The 22790-nt window shown below is 44.8% G+C and overlaps 1 protein-coding gene across 1 annotated transcript in view; it reads left to right on the top strand.

The window, feature by feature from the left end:
• Positions 1–6244: 6244 nt before the first annotated feature.
• IPCEF1 (interaction protein for cytohesin exchange factors 1) overlaps positions 6245–22790 on the top strand; it is a 53052-nt gene continuing 36506 nt past the window's right edge. Inside the window, exon 1 of the mRNA XM_070733740.1 lies at positions 6245–6299. Within this exon, the coding sequence (XP_070589841.1) occupies positions 6276–6299 (24 nt within the window). The 5' untranslated portion in view covers positions 6245–6275. The remainder of the gene's footprint in view (positions 6300–22790) is intronic.

Genomic DNA, 22790 nt, shown 5'->3' with positions numbered 1-22790 from the left:
ACAGTAATAGCAACAGTGTTTTGTCTTACATATTGCTTCATAGTGCTTTTCAGCATAAAGTTACTGACTGACAGTGATCTAATAGACTCACAATCCATTGAGTGTTGTGAAAGCAAAATTGGCTATTTTCTCCAAAGAGATCCACCAGACAGATCACTAGAAGCTAAAATCATAAGGCTATGTCTGATTTAGTTTGGCCATGTCATGCGTGCAAATTCATTGGAGAAAGCAATGATGCTAAGGTGGTTAGTGGATCGAGAAGTAGGGGCAAACAAAGAACATGCTGGCTTGATAATATCAAATCCAGTGGTGGGATTCAATTTTTTTTTTTTACTACCAATTCTGTGAGTGTCGCTTGGTGGTCATGTGACTGGGTGGGTATGGCCAGGGGGTGTGACATGCAGCACTTGATCTCCTGCACCCCCATGAAAACAAAAACCGGCTATGGGGGACATACTGCACCACCACCCCCCGCACATCATTTTGGGCCTAGGAGGTCTCCCTGAAGTCTCATGAGAAGTGAATATTGGCCACGGAGGTGCGCCTCTCATGGCCCCTGTCCCCTGTTTTTGACCTAGGAGGCCTCTCTGCACTTACCTGGGAACACCAATGGAATGCATGGAGACTCCTCAAAAGGCCAGGACAGGAAGGGGTGAGAATAGTCAGCAATTTAACTACTGGTTCGCTCGAACCAGACAGAATTGACTGACACTGACAAATCTGATATAAAGTTGAACATCCAACAGTTGAAAGAATCTGTGCTTGATGGGGTAGCTTTGAAAGCACTTGCTTATATAATCATCAAGACACAATGAAATGGTTAAAATAACAACAGATCCACAAAGGGATATATACTAACAGAAATGACCAGAGGCAGCTTCCCTTTCTCCTTTTCTCAGGAAAAAAAGAAAACAAGCCATAATGAACATTTCACTTAATTACTGAACTGAACAAAAGACCAGGGATCTTTTCATATTTTAAAATCTTTCTAAAGCCTGGTATGCTTGTACAGTGTTCCCTCGATTTTCGCGGGGGATGCGTTCCGAGACCACCCGCAAAAGTCGAATTTCCGCAAAGTAGAGATGCAGAAGTAAATACACTATTTTTGGCTATGAACAGTATCACAAGCCTTCCCTTAACACTTTAAACCCCTAAACTGCAATTTCTCATTCTCTTAGCAACCATTTAGATTATAACTCACCATGTTTATTTATTAAAGTTTATTAAAAAAATATTTATTAAAGGCGGACGAAAGTTTGGCGATGACGTATGATGTCATCGGGCAGGAAAAACCGTGGTATAGGGGGAAAAACAGCAAAGTATTTTTTAATTAATATTTTTGAAAAACCATGGTATAGCCGTTTCGCGAAGTTTGAACCCGTGAAAATCGAGGGAACACTGTAGAAGCAGGTGATCTTTTTACAGATGGGAGTCTTTTCTGCATTTCCCGGTTTGGTCATTTGATGTCGTGTCATTGCAAATTCACAATCATTCCAGGAAGGCTTAGAGAAAGGAAGAAGCTTCTCTGCAAACAGTAGAGTTTCTGGAGGTTAAGCAAAGCTGAGTTATTTTTACATAGTAAAAAAAAAAATGTAAATATGATTTCTATCTGCTGCCATGGAGTCTGGAGAATCTTCTTTCAATTCTTTTGTGGCATTCCAGACAAACATAGCAGACCTACACTAATCCCATGATAACATTAAGAAGGAAATGAGTCCTTGATAAATTGGGAAAAGCTTTTGAACTCTTGGACAAGATTCCATCCGCTATGCTAGAAGCACACAACTATAAGAGCCATGGTGATGGTGCGGTGGTTAGAATGCAGCATTATTTTTATTTTATTTATTTATTTTATTTTATTTGACTTCTATGCCGCCCAATCCCGAAGGACTCAGGGCAGCTTACAACAACAGTATGAATACAATAAATAGATACAAAACAGTAAAAGAAGTCGAACATTAATAAACATATATCCATTGTAAGATAAAATACAGGAAATAGTATAAGGGCAGACTAGATGGACCAGGAGGTCTTTTTCTGCCGTCAGTCTTCTATGTTTCTATGTTTCTATGTTTCTATGTTTCTATGTTTCTATGTTTCTAACATTAGCTAAGGCTAAAACATTAACAAACTAAAACCCCTTTAAAAAGTTATTATAAGAATTGGCGGTCACACTCATATACATACATACAATTGGCCATCGAACATGTAAATTTATGGCCCCTAGGCCTGCCAGCAAAGCCAGGACTTCGTGGCCTTGTAAAAGGCCAGCAGGGTGGGAGCAGTACAGATATCGGGGGGGGAAGTTGGTTCCATAGAGCTGGGGCAGCCACAGAGAAGGCCCTCCCTGTGGTCCGGCCAACCTGCATTGCTCAGTCAATGGGACCCAAAGGAGGCCAACTCTGTGAGCTTTTATTGATCTCTGGGAGGTATGCGGCAGGACATGGTCCCATAAATAGTCTGGCCCTGAGCCACATAGGGCTTTATAGGTAATAACCAACACCTTGAATTGTGCCCAGAGACTAATAGGAAGCAAGTGCAGCTCGTGGAGCAAAGGTGTTATATGGGTGTACGAGGTATACCCATGACAGCTCTCGCAACTGCATTCTGGACTATTTGCAAGGGGCTACCCTTGAACACTTTTCAAGGGTAGCCCCATGTAGAGCGCATTGCAATAATCAAGACGGCTAAATCACTGCTCATTGCCAACAGTTCAATCCTCAGATATTGAAGGTTGACTCAGCCTTCCATCCTTCTGAGGTTATAAAGTGAGGACCCAGATAAAGCGAGGGGGCAATATGCTAACTCTGTAAACTTCTTAGAGAGGGCTGTAAAGCATTGCATATAAGTGGCATATAAGTCTAAGTGCTTTTGCTATTGCTAATTTGGAGGTGGCATTTATAACTTCTCTCTCTTGATTATAGTGGGAATAATAGTACTTCACTATAGTCCACCTTTCTCTTCATTGTTTCTTATAGGTTTTAAATTATGAGAATATTGTTTGTTACATTTTTCTCTTTTTCTGGTTTACTTTTGTTCTTCCTTATAATGTATATATCAAAGAAGGGGTTTCTTATCTGTGTGCTTATTTGGGATCCAATTTTTATACCACATTGAAAATGTTTTTATAGCATCCCTTTTCATTTGTTTTAGCCTTATTTATAGCCAAATAAGTTAACAATTCTATTATTTTTAATTCATTAAAGTTAAAGATGATAACCCAAATGTTTTGATCTATTATTAGCCGCAGTGGGTTTTTTAATTAAAAGTGACACATCAAAGTTGTTCTCAGGAAATTTTCTTGTTCAAATTCAAGTTTTTGAGATTTGTACATGTATGTTAGTGAAAATGTCTGTCCATATATAAAGTAATTTTATTTTTTGTTAAGTTAACTTTCCATGCCTTAGGCCAAATATTTTTGAAAAGGCAGAGAGAAATATTTTAATGAAGAATCTCGGAGTAATTGAAGCTCCTATGATCTATCAAGATGTGCTTCAATCCTTAGTATCATATTTTACTAGTGGAAATTGTTCAAAAACCAGTTGCGTTTATCTATCTATCTATCTATCTATCTATCTATCTATCTATCTATCTATCTATCTATCTATCTATCTACGCCCCTCTCCGTAGACTTGGGGCGGCTCACAACAGAATAAAACAGTTCATAACAAATCTAATAATTTACAATTTAAAATATTTTAAAAACCCCATTATTAAGCAGACATATGTACAAACATACCATACACAAATTGTATAGGCCCGGGGGAGATATCTCAGTTCCCCCATGCCTGAGGGCAAAGGTGGGTTTTGAGGAGTTTACGAAAGGCAAGGAGGGTGGGGGCAGTTCTAATCTCTGGGGAGAGTTGGTTCCAGAGAGTCGGGGCCACCACAGAGAAGGCTCTTCCCCTGGGGCCCGCCAACCGACATTGTTAGTTGACGGGACCCAGAGAAGGCCCACTCTGTGGGACCTAATCGGTCTCTGGGATTCGTGCAGCAGAAGGCGGTCTCGGAGATATTCTGGTCCGATGTGGCGTTTATGGTTGGAGTATCAGAGTTGTGTCATTATACATAGATGCTGCATCAGTTATGCCTCCTTTCAGTGCCATGAGAGAATTGGAGACAATCTGAAGAGGCATAAAATTAAAATAAGGACATTTCTTCATCGAGGGTGAAGGTGGCAATCAATGATTGAATTTCTAAACTGTAGAAATTGGAGCCTGCCTTTGCACAGCTATGGATGAAAAAAATACACCCAAGCTTTCTAACATCATAGTGTGCACTGTTGTGTGCTTTGTGCTCCTGTTTTAAGCACAGGGGATATGTACTCCATTTATTGTTATTGCCCACTGAGCAAAAATTACACTCAGAACAAAAGTTCCTGCAGCAGTGCCCCACACATCAAAGGCTTTCCTACTTTGAAATCTGGGCCTTTGGATTTTTACTCAAGAGTGTTGGGTGCAGAAGAGAAGAAAATGACTCATGGACTATTTGATTCCTGTCTGAAGAATCAGGGAGTTGCACCAGTGGTATAATTGTGAATCCCTAGAGAACTCTTTCCTCTTCTTCACTATTTATCCTATGTCCTTTTCTCCTCATGGATTTCAGCCTACATGTCTGGTTTCCCCAACCCACCTCTTGTATAGTCAATTATGGAAGTGGAGGGGCTACTCATTTTTAGCCAATGTATACAAACCACTTGGGCAGTGATGAAATCCAAATTTATTTACTACCAGTTCTATGGGCATGGCTTGGCGGGCATGGTGTGGGAAGGACGCTGCAAAATCCCCATTTCTCCCCACTCCCTGGGGAAGAATATTGCAAAATTTCCATTCCCACCCCATTCCAGGGAAAGGATACTGCAAAATTTCCATTCCCTCCCCACTCCTGGAGGAAAGATATTGCAAAATCTATATTATCACCTCATTCCTGGGGGGAAGGATATTGCAAAATCCCCATTCCCTCCCATTCCAGGGAAAGGATATTGCAAAATCTCCCTTCCCACTTCTTGGGGAAGGATACTGCAAAATCCCCATTTCCACCTCACTCTAAGGCAAGCCAGAGGTGGTATTTGCAGGTTCTCCCAACTAAAAATTTCTGCTATCGGTTCTCCAGAACCTGTCAGAACTGCTGGATTTCACCTCTGCGCACTTGGGGTTGACCTATTGTGTATCTACCAGGCAATTTCTAATGACAACAAACTATGATTTAAAGGATTTAATGTTTCCAAATGTAAAATAATGCACTTGGGGAAAAGGAATCCTCAATCTGAGTATTGTGTTAGCAAAAACTTCAGAAGAAAAGGATTTAGGGGTAGTGATTTCTGACAGTCTCAAAATGGGTGAACAGTGCAGTCAGGCGGTAGGGAAAGCAAGTAGGATGCTTGGCTGCATAGCTAGAAGTATAACAAGCAGGAAGAGGGAGATTATTATCCCGCTATATAGAGTGCTGGTGAGACCACATTTGGAATACTGTGTTCAGTTCTGGAGACCTCACTTACAAAAAGATATTGACAAAATTTGAAAGGGTCCAAAGATGGGCTACATGAATGGTGGAAGGTCTTAAGCATAAAACATATCAGGAAAGACTTAATGAACTTAATCTGTATAGTCTGGAGGACAGAAGGTAAAGGGGGGACATGATCGAAACATTTAAATACGTTAAAGGGTTAAATAAGGTCCAGGAGGGAAGTGTTTTTAATAGGAAAGTGAACACAAGAACAAGGGGACACAGTCTGAAGTTAGTTGGGGGAAAGATCAAAAGCAACATGAGAAAATATTATTTTACTGTAAGAGTAGTAGATCCTTGGAACAAACTTCCAGCAGACGTGGTAGATAAATCCACAGTAACTGAATCATGCTTGGGATAAACATATATCCATCCTAAGATAAAATACAGGAAATAGTATAAGGGCAGACTAGATGAACCATGAGGTCTTTTTCTGCCATCAGACTTCTATGTTTCTATGCTTCTATGAATTCAGGTTCAGTGCAATGTGTGGAAAGGATCTATTTCTTTCCTCTCTGAGGTCTTTCTTTCACCTGTTTGTCTTTGGTTCCTTGTTTCAATCCTCAACCCATGGTTTCAGGGACTTCTGCAGACCTGCTATTTAGAGAGTTATTTTGAATTATGTTGCATGGAATAGAGCACAGTGTAATGAGCAGCACTCCAGTATGTCCATTAAATGCTAACGACATGCATTTTCCTAGCATTATTAGTATTTAAAATGTAATTATGCCATTTCTTTTTCAGCTTCACCATTTATTTCAGTATTTTGGATGGCAGCTGATGGCAGAGCCACTGTGAGTATATAATTTTAACGTTAATGAAAAAAAAAGAAATTAATATTTATTTAGCAAGAATGTTAGTAGAGTTATGAAAACTTTTTCTGTGTTCTTTTTGGCCACTGAATCATCCAGTAAACTTTCAAGTACCTAAAGGGGATAATGACTTTTGCAGGAACATTTTAAATTCGGAGAGGGGCGGCATACAAGTCCAATAAACAAATAAATAAATTGTGAAAAATCAGATTTATTTTTTCAGATGAGGACAATTTCCAAAGTGTCACTTCCTGATGATACTTAGATACAGTACTTAGTAAACAATGCATCATGGTTGACACTCCAGGATATGACAAGAGTATTTGCAACCAGCCTTTGATACTTTTTAATGCTAAAAGAGATACAGTAGTTTTATTATATACAGACAAATGACATGCTAGAGTTTTTGCCTTCCTAATAGTGGGTCACATTCTCCTGGAAAAACCACCAGCAGTATCTGCAGCCAGGTTTAAAAAAAAAAAAAATCAATATGGTGGCTTTCTCCTCGTGATTCAGGCCCCACCCTATTTTAATGTTCATTATATATACATATGTAAAAATGCTTCAATCTGACAATCACAACTACCATTTTGTCACACACACACACAACAGTTGGATTCCTTCTGGTTTGGACCTATCTATGGAGCTGGTAGAAAGTTGGAAGCCTGGGTTTGTTTGTTTGTTGATTGATTGATTGATTCAATTTTTATGCCGCCCTCCTCCTTAGACTCAGGGCGGCTTACAACATGTTAGCAATAGCACTTTTTAACAGAGCCAGCCTATTGCCCCCACAACCCGGGTCCTCATTTTACCCACCTCAGAAGGATGGAAGGCTGAGTCAACCTTGAGCCGGTGATGAGATTTGAACCTACAGATCTACAGACAGCTTCAGTGGCCTGCAGTACAGCACTCTACCTGCTGTGCCACCTCGGATTGGTGGAACTGGCAGCGACTAAGGCCTGCTATACCTTTGAACCAGCTCTCTTGGTGGCACCATTGTTTTTCGTTTCTGCACATGTGCAGAAGATGTTTTTGGTTTTCAGCACTGCGCAGCAAACCAGAACCCAACACACACACACACACACACACACACACTCCTCCAGCTACTAGCCGGAACGCTAAATTGTGCTCGCCACCGTGGCTTGTAAGTGCTTGGGGCCAGTGCACCTGTGGAGGTAGCAAAATTGCGCATGGAGCCACAGGTGCGCCCGTGTTTCAGCAAGGTTTTGTTGCTTCCATGCATGCCAAAACACGGGCACACCTGCAACTCTGTGCAAAATTTTGCTATTTCCACAGGTGCAGAAGCAAAATTGTGCTGGCCCCAGAAGCACTTATGAGCCATGGCGGTGAGCACAATTTAGCGTTTGTGCTAGTAACCCACCGCCGCACTCCTCCATACACTGTGATGACATGCCAACATCTATGGGAGAAGGGTTAATGGGAAGTTTTCTTTCTGAGGTGTTGCATCTTTGCAGAAAAACGGGTAAGAATGAACATCTCATGATTTTTACTCCAAAATGGCTGCATTGGTCACTTCTTGATTTTCAGTTTTGAAACAAGATGTGGTCTAATGACATCGTCTTTAATTCAGTATTTGTCTCCGAAAAAACATCTTCAGCTCCTGAAGGTTGTTGGTTTGGCCAGCAGGCTTCTTTTCAATAATATAATGCAATGTAGATTGCTCTTGAGGTAACTAGGCGCACTGTTCTAGTATTTTGCTGAAAAGAATAATGCTGAAATTAGAAACATGGATCTATATATCTATATCTATTTATATCTATAGAGATATAGATATATGCATGCACAAATGAATTGTTCTAATTGTCCTAGGAATCCTCAATCTGAGTATTGTATTGGCAGTTCTGTGTTAGCAAATACTTCAGAAGAAAGGGATTTAGGGGTAGTGATTTCTGACAGTCTCAAAATGGGTGAACAGTGCAGTCAGGTGGTAGGGAAAGCAAGTAGGATGCTTGGCTGCATAGCTAGAGGTATAACAAGCAGGAAGAGGGAGATTGTGATCCCCTTATATAGAATGCTGGTGAGACCACATTTGGAATACTGTGTTCAGTTCTGGAGACCTCACCTACAAAAAGATATTGACAAAATTGAACGGGTCCAAAGACGGGCTACAAGAATGGTGGAAGGTCTTAAGCATAAAATGTATCAGGAAAGACTTAATGAACTCAATCTGTATAGTCTGGAGGACAGAAGGAAAAGGGGGGGACATGATCGAAACATTTAAATATATTAAAGGGTTAAATAAGGTCCAGGAAGGAAGTGTTTTTAATAGGAAAGTGAACAGAAGAACAAGGGGACACAATCTGAAGTTAGTTGGGGGAAAGATCAAAAGCAACATGAGAAAATATTATTTTAGTGAAAGAGTAGTAGATCCTTGGAACAAACTTCCAGCAGATGTGGTAGATAAATCCACAGTAACTGAATTTAAACATGCCTGGGATAAACATATATCCATCCTAAGATAAAATACAGAAAATAGTATAAGGGCAGACTAGATGAACCATGAGGTCTTTTTCTGCTGTCAGACTTCTATGTTTCTAATACAGATGAGGCTGAATAGAAGCTTCATGAGTTCTATTAGAAACTTCATGGATGGGTGTTATCTAATCCATTCAAAATAAATTAAGTGGGCTGTATAATTTCTAGATTTGTCCCTTCCCAGGCTTTCAGGATCAATTTGACGCAACAAGCCTAAATAACGGGTTGGAATACAGAATTATTCTGATCAGAATTCTAGACGATCCATTCTAGATGACCCATTCCATTATCCATCTGCTGGGCTTTCATAATGCAACAAACCATGAAATATTTCTCCTTTCCTAAGTTATTTTCCTCTCAAAAAATGTATGTGTGCAATTCCTCTGGGATACAGAATATTGGGAGCAATTACAATTGGGAGTATTAAGCATTTGGTTTAAAAATCATGACAAAATTTCAGAAATAGAAGACACCAAAGGTTGACAAAGTGGCTCCTCGGCTTCTTTTCTGCCATTCTGTCCAACCGGCTCCTCCATTTACTGGAAAATTAGAAGTGCTGAAGTAGTCAAGTCGAACTGCTGTTTCACAATGACTCTGTCTGTACTTAATGACAGTGAAAATTACAGTGGTATTGTCCTGGGTAGTTTAACATAGGGCCATTTAGGTTGCAATGATTGGTGGCTGAGTTTTCCCTCCCATTAAACATTCTCATTTGACAGGTGGAAAAAAATAAGGTGGTAGGATGGAGTTCTGCCAAAAGCAATTTTAGGCATGCACTTTGTTCTCTCCCTTCCTCCTGTCCACTGCATGGATCACCTGCAATGCTTTAGCTATGGAACAGAGTGAGCTCAACCTATTCGTCTGGATCTGTAGCTTACAGATGGGCCACGGGGTTGGTAGGGGCTCCCAAGGAGGATCCAGTCTATGAAGACCAAACTTTCCCAGAGGTTCTTTTAGAATTGTGGTTCACCATTGGTATATTCACTTGTGTTCTGTATTATTGTCATTTCTTGGTTTTGATATGTTACGCATGTTGTGGTGTTTATTTTGGCTAAGGCTATTTTTTCCAAGGGCATTTTATGATATATGGTCCTATTGCAAGCTAGCTATGGATCACCAAAAGCAAATTTAAATGGCAGAGACAATTTTAAATAGACTAAGGAATAAGGGAATTTTAAAAGCCCTGCTCCCTTCAATCTTTCTTACAATTTACATTCATTTGCTAACAAAATGGATGAAATACTCCTTTTAAGCTGCAATTCTGATTTTCACAATGCATCTGCCTGATGCTTTATTGAATCCTGGATAAATGAGAAAATTGATGACAGTAGCATACATATACCAGGGTTTTAGATACTTAGAGCAGACAGGATTGTAGAATTATCAGAGGGAAAAAAGGAGAGGAGGCTTAGATATATATATATCAAAAACAGCTGGTCTCAGGATATAACTATAATACAAAAATTCTGTGATGAAAACACTGTCAAACTATTTACAAAGTCTGCACTACTATTAATCTTCTCATCGTTCCCATTACCCACCTTCTCCCACAAATGACTATGACTGTAACTTTGTTGCTTGTATCTTTACAATTTATATTGACTGGTTCCTAATATGATTTGATTGCTTATTTGTACCTATCATTAAGTGTCATACCTTATGATTTTTGACAAACTTATCTTTTCTTTTATATGCACCGAGACAAATTCCTTGTGTGTCCAATCACACAAGGATACAGTGAAAGGGTACAGTGGCATACACATTTATCTAACAAAGTTATAGTCACCACCTCCCTAATCTTGTGGGGTGGGCTGGGGAGGGAGCACAGACTGAAGCAAGGGAGATACTGTATTTCAAGTCATGTCACAGGTTAACAGGTCTCCCTCTTTAGCCATGATGGGCCACGGTGAGCCATGGTGGCGCAGTGGTTAGAGTGCAGTACTGCAGGCTACCCTGCTGACTGATGGTTGTCTGCAATTTGGCAGTTCAAATCTCACCACACTCAAGGTTGACTCAGCCTTCCATCCTTCCAAAGTGGGTAAAATGAGGACCCAGATTGTTGGGGGCAATATGTTGACTCTGTAAACCACTTCGAGAAAGCTGTAAAGCACTTTAAACAAAATATATGTCTAGGTTCTATTGCTATTTAGCCAGCTTCAACTCCTGTGCAACTTGCAGGGAGGCTGTGCAAAGATCTGGGAAGGGAAAGTAAAGATGACTTTATATAGACGACTTCCTGACACACGACTGGCATGTCAGTTCCTATTCGCCCAATATGACTGGTAGGGTACCAAGCATACTAGTCTCCAGCTTATTCAACAGGAAATGAGCAGAGGGCAGTTCCTTTTACATTATCATCTCTATTACCGCTAAAGTGCTACAATCAGTAGTAAAGTTTGTGTTGAGGGAAGATGAATGATACTCATCCCACAACGGGTCAGACAATTACTAGGATTTATAAATTATTTATAGCTGTTCTGACCTAGAAAATGTTACTAATACAGCTCCAGAGAAAACGTTAGAGGGGAAAAAAATCAAACTGCTTCAGTTTTCTGAAACTGTTTAGGAAATTTGCAAATGTGGCAAATGCTTCTAGGGTATTGAAATAACTTCATTGCATTTAATTCAATTTCATAATTTGCTTCAACTTCAAATTCACTGGGGAGGATTGTTTTGATTCAGTGATTTGATTGAATCAATTTCAAATGCAATTTCTAAATTGAAGCTTCAAACAGACCCCTAATCCAGAACATGATATTTTCTGCAAGACTGACTTCAATTTGCATGGTTATGGATAGAGACAAAGATTCAGCTAAACCACTGCATTTTCACCCTTTATTTATACAAAACTGAAATACCTTGATTAGGAAGTACAGGAACACATGCTTTGGATAAAGATGCCCTCTTGACACTTGTAATAATGTAGCAAGTGTTGTACAGTCATGAACCTTCTCTTTTGGGGCCAGGTACCTGAGAAGCAGATGTCAGTCCAAATTGGATGAAGACCATAACCTAAGCTCCCCCCACCCTCACTTTAGGGAAGAAAGCACTAAAATTGCTTTATTTATTTATTTATTTATTTATTTATTTATTTATTTATTTATTTATTTATTCATTCATTCATTCATTCATTCATTCATTCATTCATTCATTCATTCATTCATTCATTCATTCATCTATCTATCTATCTATCTATCTATCTATCTATCTATCTATCTATCTATCTATCTATTTATTTATTTATTTATTTATTTTATCCAATACATAATACACATTGAAGAGAATAGATATGTAATAATATAAATAAAGAAAAGAATAGGAAAAAAGATATAAAAATATAGGTGAACATATCTGAAAGGAAGAAAAGATAAATGAGATAAGGAGAGACAATTGGACAGGGGACGGAAGGCACACTGGTGCACTTATGCACGCCCCTTACTGACCTCTAAGGAACCTGGAGAGGTCAATGGTGGATAGTCTAAGGGAAAAATGTTGGGGGTTAGGGGTTGACACTACTGAGTCAGGTAATGAGTTCCACGCTTCGACAACTCGGTTGCTGAATCATATTTTTTACAGTCAAGTTTGGAGCGGTTAATATTAAGTTTGAATCTGTTGCGTGCTCTTGTGTTGTTGCGATTGAAGCTGAAGTAGTCATTGACTGGTAGAACGTTGCAGCATATGATCTTGTGGGCAATACTTAGATTGTGTTTTAGGCGACATAGTTGTAAGCTTTCTAGACCTAGGATTGATAGTATGCTTTCGTAGGATATTCTGTTTCGAGTGGAGGAGTGAAGGGCTCTTCTGGTGAAGTATCTTTGGACATTTTCAAGGGTGTTGATGTCCGAGATGTGGTATGGGTTCCAGACAGATGAACTGTGTTCAAGGATGGGTCTGGCAAAAGTTTTGTAGGCTCTGGTGAGTAGTGTGAGATTGCCAGAGCAGAAGCTGCGTAGGATCAGGTTAACAACTCTAGAAGCCTTTTTGGTGATATTGTTGCAGTGGGCTTTGGCACTTAGATCATTTGATATTAGTATTCCAAGGTCTTTTACTGAGGGGGGTTGGCTGTGAGATTTTGTTTATTCAGTTTATATATGAGGTTTGGATTCTTTTTGCCGATGTGGAGGGTAGAACATTGGCTGGTTGATATTTGAAGTTGCCATGTGTTAGACCAATGTTAGACAAAGTCGAGGTCTTTTTGGAGAGTAGATGTGTTGTCCGTGGTGTTGAAAAGTTTTACATCGTCAGTGAAAAGAACACAGTTGCTTGTGATATGATTGCAGAGGTCATTGATGTAGAGAATGAATAGAGTCGGTCCTAATACGCTGCCTTGGGGAACGACACTTTTAACCGGGACAGGGGTGGAAATGGCGCTTCCAATTTTGACAACTTGTTGCCTGTTTGACAGGAATGCAGTAATCCAGCTGTGGGGGAATCCTGAGATGCCATAGGATTTGAGTTTTAGGAGTAGTTTGTCATGGACCACTGAATCGAAGGCTTTGCAAAACTCAATATAAATTGCATATTACTTTTATCATTGTCTGTCCAAAGAGAGGGAGACATGCAGTATACAACTATTGTGTACTCTAAGCTGTCTTCTACATATCTGGGCTCAGTGTCCTAACAGTTTCACTATTACCCGAAAAGTCAAGTTTAAAAAGTAGTGCCGTGGAAATTCTACTTAAACCTCTAGCATAGAAGCCTTGAGATTCCCCTGTATTCTGTCATTTCTGATTTACATAACAGTCTACTTGGTTTGAACTGTGGATCAATCCATCTGCTGGGTCATTTATTGATTACATAGATCTGGTTACAGTAATGATTATATTATTCTTACAGGTTGGATTTAAAAGTATTCTATTTGTTGGAAGTCACCTAGCGTAGAACTGATATTTATATCTTAGCTGGTTTATTTAGATGAATCTATGTTACATTATTTCTGAAAGAACTATTGTTTCCCCAAAAATAAGACTCTGTCTTATATTTTTTTGAACCTTGAAATAAATGCTTGGCCTTATTGACATGCACTCAATTGGGCTTATTATAACGGATGTCTGATTTTGGGGGTACATTTGTTGTCTATTTGTGTGTTTTTAAAGCTAACAAATGAGCCATATGTCTAAAAGAGTCCTTCCTTCCACATAAAGGATGTTGAGACTCTAGAAAAAGTGCAGAGAAGAGTGACAAAGATGATTAGGGGACTAGAGGCTAAAACATATGAGGAATGGTTGCAAGAACTGGGCATGATGAGTTTAATGAAAAAAAGGACCAGGGGAGACATGAAAGCAGTGTTCCAATATCTCAGGGGTTGCCACAAAGAAGAAGGAGTCAATCTATTCACCAAAGCACCCGAGGATAGGACAAGAAGCAATGGGTGGAAACTAAACAAGGAGAAAAGTAATTTAGAACTAAGGAGAAATTGCCTGACAGTTAGAACAATTAATCAGTGGAACAGTTTGCCTCCAGAAGATGTGAATGCTGCAACATTGGAAGTTTTAAAGAAGATGTTAGATAACCATCTGTCTGAAGTAGCGTAGGGTTTCCTGCCTAAGCAGGGAGTTGGACTAGAAGACCTCCAAGGTCCCTTCTACGTCTGTTGTTGTTGTTGTTAACTTTGTACATTGAGATTTTCAGGGGAAGTTCATCTTTTTATTCTGTCTGTGAGAACAACAACAGGAGCTCAGCAATTGTGGCAAATTTTGGAGTGTCTTCCAAAGGGTTTACATTTGGCATCAACAAAATGTAGGTGTGTGTGTGTGTTTGACATTAGATGCTCTTTTTAAGAGCCAATTCACTTTTATTTGGTAACACATGAAAAATTTCTATAACAACAATCTCCCTCAGGTTAAGTACATTCAATTGTTTATTTTGAATTGTAGAAAAATCTCTGAAAACTGTGACATCAACATTCTATAAATAGTTTTTTTTTTAAAGAATTCACATAGATCTGAACTAAATACAAATACATTTTCATGTAACTAAAACTGGGTGAAAGAACAATTTCTGGTTATGATGTTGCAAATTTTATTCCCCGTTGACATGCATGTTGCTCCTGTGGCAATGCGGTGTGTTGTTTACTCATCAGCAGGATGATGATGAGACAGCATTGGGCTTTCGACACAGTCTTTGAGACAGAGATGATGTGATAGTTCCCTAAGAGAAGGTACAGCTCAATTCATATCTGAAACATTTTAATTTGCCTTGATTGTTTTTAAATAAATAGACCTTTATTACAGTCAAAGACCATCAATATAATAATATTTTTTTTAAAAGATAACATCCAAGAACCATTTCAGATTAATAGAATATCGCCGGCTCGACTTACCGGCCACGGCGCTTTTGCGGAAGGGCCGGGCAGACACCGGACTCTTCTATGGCGGCCGCCATTTTGTTTTCGGCCGAAATCTCGCGAGATGAGATTTCGGCCGGGAAAGCCAGGCCCACGTGGCCTGGAATGACGTGGGGACCGGGCGGGGCTTGCTGGCCCTATTTAAGGGCTGCAGGCCCTGGGCCAAGCCTGTTCGCCCGGACCCAGTCAAAGGAGCAGACACTTGGCTGTCTGCTCTTGGAGCCTTTCGGCGGCCGCGTGGAGGCGGCCGTCGCTTTGGAGGCCTCGTTGGAGGCTTGAGGTGGCCTGCTCATCGCGGGCAGCAGGCTTCGGCCCATCCGAGGATGGCGCTGCCCATCTTCGCTAGGAGCTCTTGGGCAGCAATGGGCTTTCGGAGGAGTCCCGCGTGAGGCCTCCCACCCCCACCCCGCTAAAAGGCGGCCGCGTGTTGCGGTCGCCATTTTGAGAGCCTCATCGGAGGCTCGGGGGAATGGTTTGGGGGCTTCGGGTCCGGCGGGAAGGCCTGGCCTTGTGCCGTTTGGCTGTTGCCCCCCCTATTTCTGGGGGGGGGATCGTTCTGGTAGCCCCCTTGGGGACGTGGGGGGCTCGGGCGGAGGGCTCGCGTGTGCGGCCCCTCCCGTTTCGTGGCCCCCGAAAAACAATAAAAATAAATAAACATAAAATAAATAAAAACAGAGGGCAGTTGGGCCCGTGGCGGCAGCTTCCTGCTGCTGCGCTGCCTGTTTGGGCAGAGGCCTTTTGCTGCCCTCTTGGGGCCCGGGTGGCCCCGGTTCCTTCATGTGTAAAATAAGAACCACGGGTACACAAGATTATAATAATAATAATGGGACTGATGATGGTTGCAATTATTTCATATATTTATATGGAACCATGGACATATAACGGCAAGAATAGACCCATTGGTCCCTCTGGTCTGCCCTTGTTCTGTTCTGTATTTTATCTTGGGATGGATATATGTTTATCCCAGGCATGTTTGAATTCTGTTGCTGTGGATTCATCTACCGGGTCTGCTGGAAGTTTGTTCCAAGCCTTTACTATTTCAGTGAAATCATGGACAAACTTCAGTACAGTTATGGTCTAACTTAATTATTTAAATATTGTTGCCACTCGGTCCCAGTTTCTTGGGGTTTTTGTTTCGGGGGGGGGACACCTGTACCCAGGTTTGCCCCCCCCCCTGGCTCCTAGTGCAGGAACACAGGCCCCTGGGGCTGCTTTTGCCAGGGCCTGGTGTGTCAGGGGCGGGGGGTTTGACCCTGCCAACCCAGGCCGTAGGGCCTTCGTCCCTTTTTACGGCTTACCCGTCGGGGCCAGGGAGATTGGACATGGGGGCCACCACAGTGTGGGACCCGTTCACTGCATGTCATGGGTTTGCTGCAGAGGGGCTTGTTTCCCCCCTTTTGTATGTACAGCCATGCGTGTGGGAAGGCGGGGCTCCCAGGCCGCTTCAATGTGGCCCTGCCCCTAAAAGGGGACGGTTAGGAGGGGAGGGGGTCCAGGGTACAAACCCCACCTACTGGGGGGAAAGCTGGGCCCTGTCCAATTAATTTACAAAACAACAACAACAACAACATTGGAGAGCGGCCGCTCTCTTGCTAGGTTCCTCCAAGGGATTCAGGATCCCTTACATGGGGGGTTCGAGCAAGCCTTTGGGTTCAACAACCTCAGGTTGGTTGTGGGGCATGACGGCATTGTTCGGTCCGGAATAGCATAAGAGGTGGCCATGGGGAGGGGCCTTGGGCCCTTCCCGGAGCCACCCTTCCCGAATCTTGGGGTCTCCCCATTAGGGGGGTCCCCTGAAAGGTGGGTGATGAATTTAGGTTGATTCACCACTTGTCTTTGCTTAAAAGGGAGTCAGTGAAGGATTTCGTTCCTGACGAACTTTATTTAGTCCGGCTCGCATCCTTTGATGCGGTCGTGGCCATGGTAAGGCAGTGTGGGGTTGGAGCCCTTATGGATAAATGCGACATTAAGTCAGCATCCCGGCTCTTCCCCATGCACCCGGACGGCTTCGAGCTTTTGGGCTTCCATTTCATAGGTGTTTTTATGTGGTCGGGGTTTTACCCACGGGTGGCTCCGTCTCATGCTCTCTTTTGGGCGAGCTCGAGCACCTTATTGGAGTGGGCGATCAGGAGGCGCGGCGGTCTGGGCTCGGCGTTCACTACCTTGAGGGTTTCTTGGTGGCGGGGACTGCGCGGGCAGAGCACTGCTTTGCTCTGCTGCGGGTCTTCGAAGCCCTTTGGCTCTGTTGGGGGTGCCTTTAGCCCCTGCGGGGACCGAGGGCCCCGCCACCGGGATTACCTTCCTCGGTATTGAATTGGACTCAGAGGTGCAATCTTCTAGTTTGCCCCTGGACAAGTTGACGCCAAATCAGGGATCCCCTTGGTACGGTTCTGGGGGCTACAGGAAGGTCACTCTTCGGCAGCTCCGGGACCTGGCTGGGATACTTAATTTTGCCCGCCGGGTCGTGGTGCCGGGCAGGGTTTTTGCTAGGAGGTATATACTGCGATGGGGGGGCTCCGTTTGCCCCATCATCGTACCCGCTTATGCGCAGGGGTCAGGGCTGACCTCTGCGTGTGACGGAGTTCTTAGAACGTTTTAATGGGTTGTCTTTTTGGAGGCAAGAGCTTCTTTTGGAAGCTGATTTGCAGTTGTGTTCTGATACTGCATGTACTCGTGACTTTGGGTTGTGTTGGGTGACCAGTGGTGCTGGTCTGCGTGGCTTCCTGGATGGGGGCCTCTTCTTTGGTTAAGGATTTGCCCCTTTTGGTAGCTCTCCCCCTTGATAGCGGCCCTAGAGCTTTGGGGTGAGCAGTTTGGGGGCAAGACTGTGCATTTTGGTGTGACAGCCTAGTGGTTGTCCACGTTGTGAACGCCCGGTCCTCCAAGAGGGACAGGGTCATGCGGCTTGTCCGCCAATTTTTTGGGGGGGCACAGGTCCTTGTCCCCGACCACATTGTTTTTAGCAGGCATGTCCCCGGGTTGGATAACGGGGTTGCTGACGCCTTGTCCCCTGGTCAGTTGTCCCGGTTTCGGACCCTGGCCCTGCGGGCACGTATGTCGCCGGGGGTTTTTTCCTGTCCACCGTGGGGCCGGGGGGCTCCTGGGCAGTAAAGAGTAGTGGCTTGCTGGGCTATGGCACTCTTGGGAGTGTTTGGCACTCTGGGGGGCTTAGCAGCGGGCAGGTGAACTGTTTGGGATTGCAGGCAGTATACGGGTTACCCCTATAGCTGGCCTGCCCCAGTTGTGTACCTGGCCATATTTGTGTCCAGCTTAGGCAGCGTGGCCTTTCGGTTAGGACTATTAGGTCTAGGTTGGCCGGCTTCGCCTTGTTTAAGGCGGGGACGGGGTTATTGGTTATGGTGACTTCCGCATGGTGACAGTGCGGGAAAGTTGGGCCGGGGCCGCATCGCGGGCCGCCGGGTCAATTTGGTGCCTTCCATCTCATTACTTCCGTTAGGTGGGTGCTAGTATGTAGGGTTTGGCCAGGCCAAGTATGGATCCCGCCATCAGGGAACGCTCGTTCTCGAGAGGCGCTGCCACTAGTGCGGTAACGGCGTTCTCGATACGGAGGATTCGGGAAGTCGCTCGCCGGCGGTCAACGGCCTGTTTTAGGGTACGAACGGCCTGTTGAGGGTCCGGGTAAGATCTTAGGCCAGGTTCTTCCTTTGGTCCCCTTTTATTCAACCCCGCCAGGACGCGTCCGACGGTGTTGCTTGGGGTCATGAGCGCTCCGAGGCCACTCAGCAACAAGTTACCATCGGGGGTGGGGACCCTGCCGTTGTGGCGGCTGGGTCCTGGTTGTCTGGCGGGGGAGACGGGGTGTGCGGTGGGACGGGCGTTTCTACCGTAGTGCTGGGAGGGCGGCATCCCATTGCTGCGCCCAGGTGGTCCTGGGAGGGCGGCATCCCATTGCTGCGCCCAGGAGGTGCTGGGAGGGCGACATCCCGTTGTTGCGCCCAGTTGGTCCTGGGAGGGCGGCATCCCATTGCTGCGCCCAGGTGGTGTCGGGGGGCGGCATCCCATTGCTGCCCCCAGTTGGGCTGGGAGGGCGGCATTTCATTGCTGCGCCCAGTCGGTGGCCAGGGGCGGCATCCCATCGTTGCGCTCAGAGGTGTGCTGGGAGAGCGGCATCCCATTGCTGCGCCCAGTTGGTGCTGGGAGGGCGGCATCCCATTGCTGCGCCCAGTCGGTGCCGGGTGTCGGCATCCCATTGCTGCGCCTGGATGTGTGCTGGGAGGGCGGCATTCCATTGCTGCGCCCAGTTGGTGCTGGGAGGGCGGCATCCCATTGCTGCGCCCAGTTAGTGCCGGGGGCGGCATCCCATTGCTGTGCCTGGATGTGTGCTGGGAGGGCGGCATCCCATTGCTGCGCCCAGTCGGTGCTGGGAGGGCGGCATCCCATTGCTGCGCCCAGTTAGTGCCGGGGGCGGCATCCCATTGCTGTGCCTGGATGTGTGCTGGGAAGGCGGCATCCCATTGCTGCGCCCAGTTGGTGCTGGGAGGGCGGCATCCCATTGCTGCGCCCAGATGGTACTGGGAGGGCTGCATCCTCTTGCGGCGCCCAGGTAGTGGGTCTTGCACCTCGGTGGCAAGGACCTGTGTGGGCCTGGGGGTCTACTTCAGATCTGCCAGGCTCGCGTAGCCTGCGGTGGCTTCGCACTGTGTGGCCCTCCACGCAGGGGGGTGGTCGAGATCCTCACGGGGATCGCTTGGTGGGACGCCATTTCCCTTAGGGCCCTTCACCGGGTTAGGCGGGGAGTTAAGGCCCTGGGTATGGTAGTCAGAGGGTTAGGCGGGGTGGTTGTGGCCCATCCCCGCATCACCATAGATCAGCTGTGGCTTTACCTGGCTGCTGGTCTTCCTCTGTCAGAACTGAGGAACACCACTTTCTTGCAGGACCTGCAGTGTCTCTGCGTGAGCTGGCGCAGTTAGAGGGGGGAGTCGGGGGGCCAAGATAGAGATCTGACCCCTGCTCCGTGGCAGGTTAGGGGCGGAAATCTGGGTGGTGGTTCAGCAACTGCGCGTTCTCCCTTGGGCATCTTTGGGGATGATTGACAGGTTCTCTCCAAGCTCATGGTGGGGTGCTACCTGCGCACTTGGGGGGAACCTGTCTTTGGGTCCCGCTATTGAAGTCCCAGGGTAGGGGTGAGCCGGCGGGACCCCCCTCATGCGAGTGCATGGCAGGGTCTCAGGTGAGGGAGAGGTCCCTCACCTGGACCAGCATCGAGCTACGCCCTTAGTTGCCCAGGAATGTTGACCTTTTACGTCATTTCCGCCCCGGAAGTGTTTGTTTGACCCTGCAGGTCCACTGTTTCCGGGTCATAGTTGAATATGTTGATTTATGCAAATTTATGCTAATTCATGCTAATTTAATTAATAAATTATGCAAATTTATTTTAATAAAAATGACCCAAGTTTAAATCCAGCTCTGGTGTCCGTGTCGTTACTCCGTCTCTTCTGCAATATCGCCGGCTCGACTTACCGGCCACGGCGCTTTTGCGGAAGGGCCGGGCAGACACCGGACTCTTCTATGGCGGCCGCCATTTTGTTTTCGGCCGAAATCTCGCGAGACGAGATTTCGGCCGGGAAAGCCAGGCCCACGTGGCCTGGAATGACGTGGGGACCGGGCGGGGCTTGCTGGCCCTATTTAAGGGCTGCAGGCCCTGGGCCAAGCCTGTTCGCCCGGACCCAGTCAAAGGAGCAGACACCCACCCGCCCTTCCCTAATTTGCAGTGTGCTATTGGTGGGTCACCCTCGGGGGCCGAATGGGAATTTTTTGCAGCCTCGCCCATTTGGCATGGCTGTTTTTTCGCCCATTCCACACTGGGGAGATGGATGTGCGGTTAGGGGGTGCTTGCATTCAATAGGTTAATTGGCTTACCTTTGGTCATTTGGGTAGGCAGGTTAGGGGCGGAAATCTGGGTGGTGGTTCAGCAACTGCGCGTTCTCCCTTGGGCATCTTTGGGGATGATTGACAGGTTCTCTCCAAGCTCATGGTGGGGTGCTACCTGCGCACTTGGGGGGAACCTGTCTTTGGGTCCCGCTATTGAAGTCCCAGGGTAGGGGTGAGCCGGCGGGACCCCCCTCATGCGAGTGCATGGCAGGGTCTCAGGTGAGGGAGAGGTCCCTCACCTGGACCAGCATCGAGCTACGCCCTTAGTTGCCCAGGAATGTTGACCTTTTACGTCATTTCCGCCCCGGAAGTGTTTGTTTGACCCTGCAGGTCCACTGTTTCCGGGTCATAGTTGAATATGTTGATTTATGCAAATTTATGCTAATTCATGCTAATTTAATTAATAAATTATGCAAATTTATTTTAATAAAAATGACCCAAGTTTAAATCCAGCTCTGGTGTCCGTGTCGTTACTCCGTCTCTTCTGCAATCTAGAGATTTTAGTATCTCTTTGATCCTAGTAGCAGATTCTTGGGTGACAAATGTAGTCCTTGACTTACAGCAGTTTGTTGACCATCCAGAGTTGGTCTTCACCCAAGTCAACCAAGACGTGCTAGGTGTTGAGGTTCTTGGACTTCTGGAGACAAATGACTTACAAAATTCATGACTTTTCGCTGACCAACCAAATTTGACCCATTGTAAATATACGAAAGATGTACATATCTCGCTATGATGAAGGCACACATTTATGACGAATTCCCACTGCTGCTGCACAGAATCTGGCCACCTGTCTTGTAATTATGGCCTGTTCATCTTTAAGCAGCCACTGGAGATAGGTAGTGTCTGAGTGGCCAGGATATCTTGCAATTAGTGGCAAAATATGTTTTTTCCTAATGTCTGTATAAAAGGAGCATCTCAGGAGCATGTGTCCTTCAGTCTCCATGTCTCCTGAGCCACAAGGGCAAAATCTTTCAGTGAATGGTGTTATTTTGTACTTGCCGTACAAAACGGAGGATGGAAGCGCATGGCACTGTAAAAGAGCAAATGCTTTTCGGTGGTTTGATGATTCCAGCTGTCTAAGATATCTGGCAGAAGCCACAACATATCTAGTGACATCTGGGGCCAGAAACAGAGAAGCTTTATTTAAGTCCTCCTGCCTCTTGATGTCCTCCACCCTTTGTTGCAAGGTTTGTCTTGCTACAAAGGGTGGAGATTAGTTTGCTACAAAGATTGAGATTAGTTTCTAATCTCCCATTCAGTAAAATCAAAGTAACTTTTGTCTTTATAGAACTTACATAACCTCCAGCACTCCGTATGTGTTTCCAATTTACCATGTTTTGAAGAGATTACGATACAAAATGGATACAAAAGATATATAAGGCACCCTTGAAAATTCTATCTTCTCCTGCTTTTAAAGGAGCAAAATGAACATTTTAAATTTTAAAATCTATTTTGCCCCTTAAAATGCCCACAAAATCCCAAAAGGATTGGAGTATGTTGGCCCTATGCATGAGATTGCTCACCTATGTGCACCCCACACCAGGGGTAGAATTGAAAATTTTTTGCAACAGGTTCTCTGTCCAGTTGTTGGGTGGGGGTGGCCATGGAGGTGTGGGCAGTGTGGCCATGGGATCTTCCCGCACCACGGTGTGTGTGTGTGTGTGTTTCCACCTCCCCAGGCTCTGGAGGCTTTTCTCAAAGTTCTCCAGAGGCCAGAAACTGGCCCGTTTTTGGATCTC

Source organism: Erythrolamprus reginae, chromosome 1, assembly GCF_031021105.1.
Source record: "Erythrolamprus reginae isolate rEryReg1 chromosome 1, rEryReg1.hap1, whole genome shotgun sequence".
In the NCBI taxonomy this organism is placed as follows: Eukaryota; Metazoa; Chordata; class Lepidosauria; order Squamata; family Dipsadidae; genus Erythrolamprus; species Erythrolamprus reginae.
The sequence above is the reverse complement of the archived record's forward strand: the minus strand, read 5'-3'. Positions and strand labels throughout refer to the sequence as shown.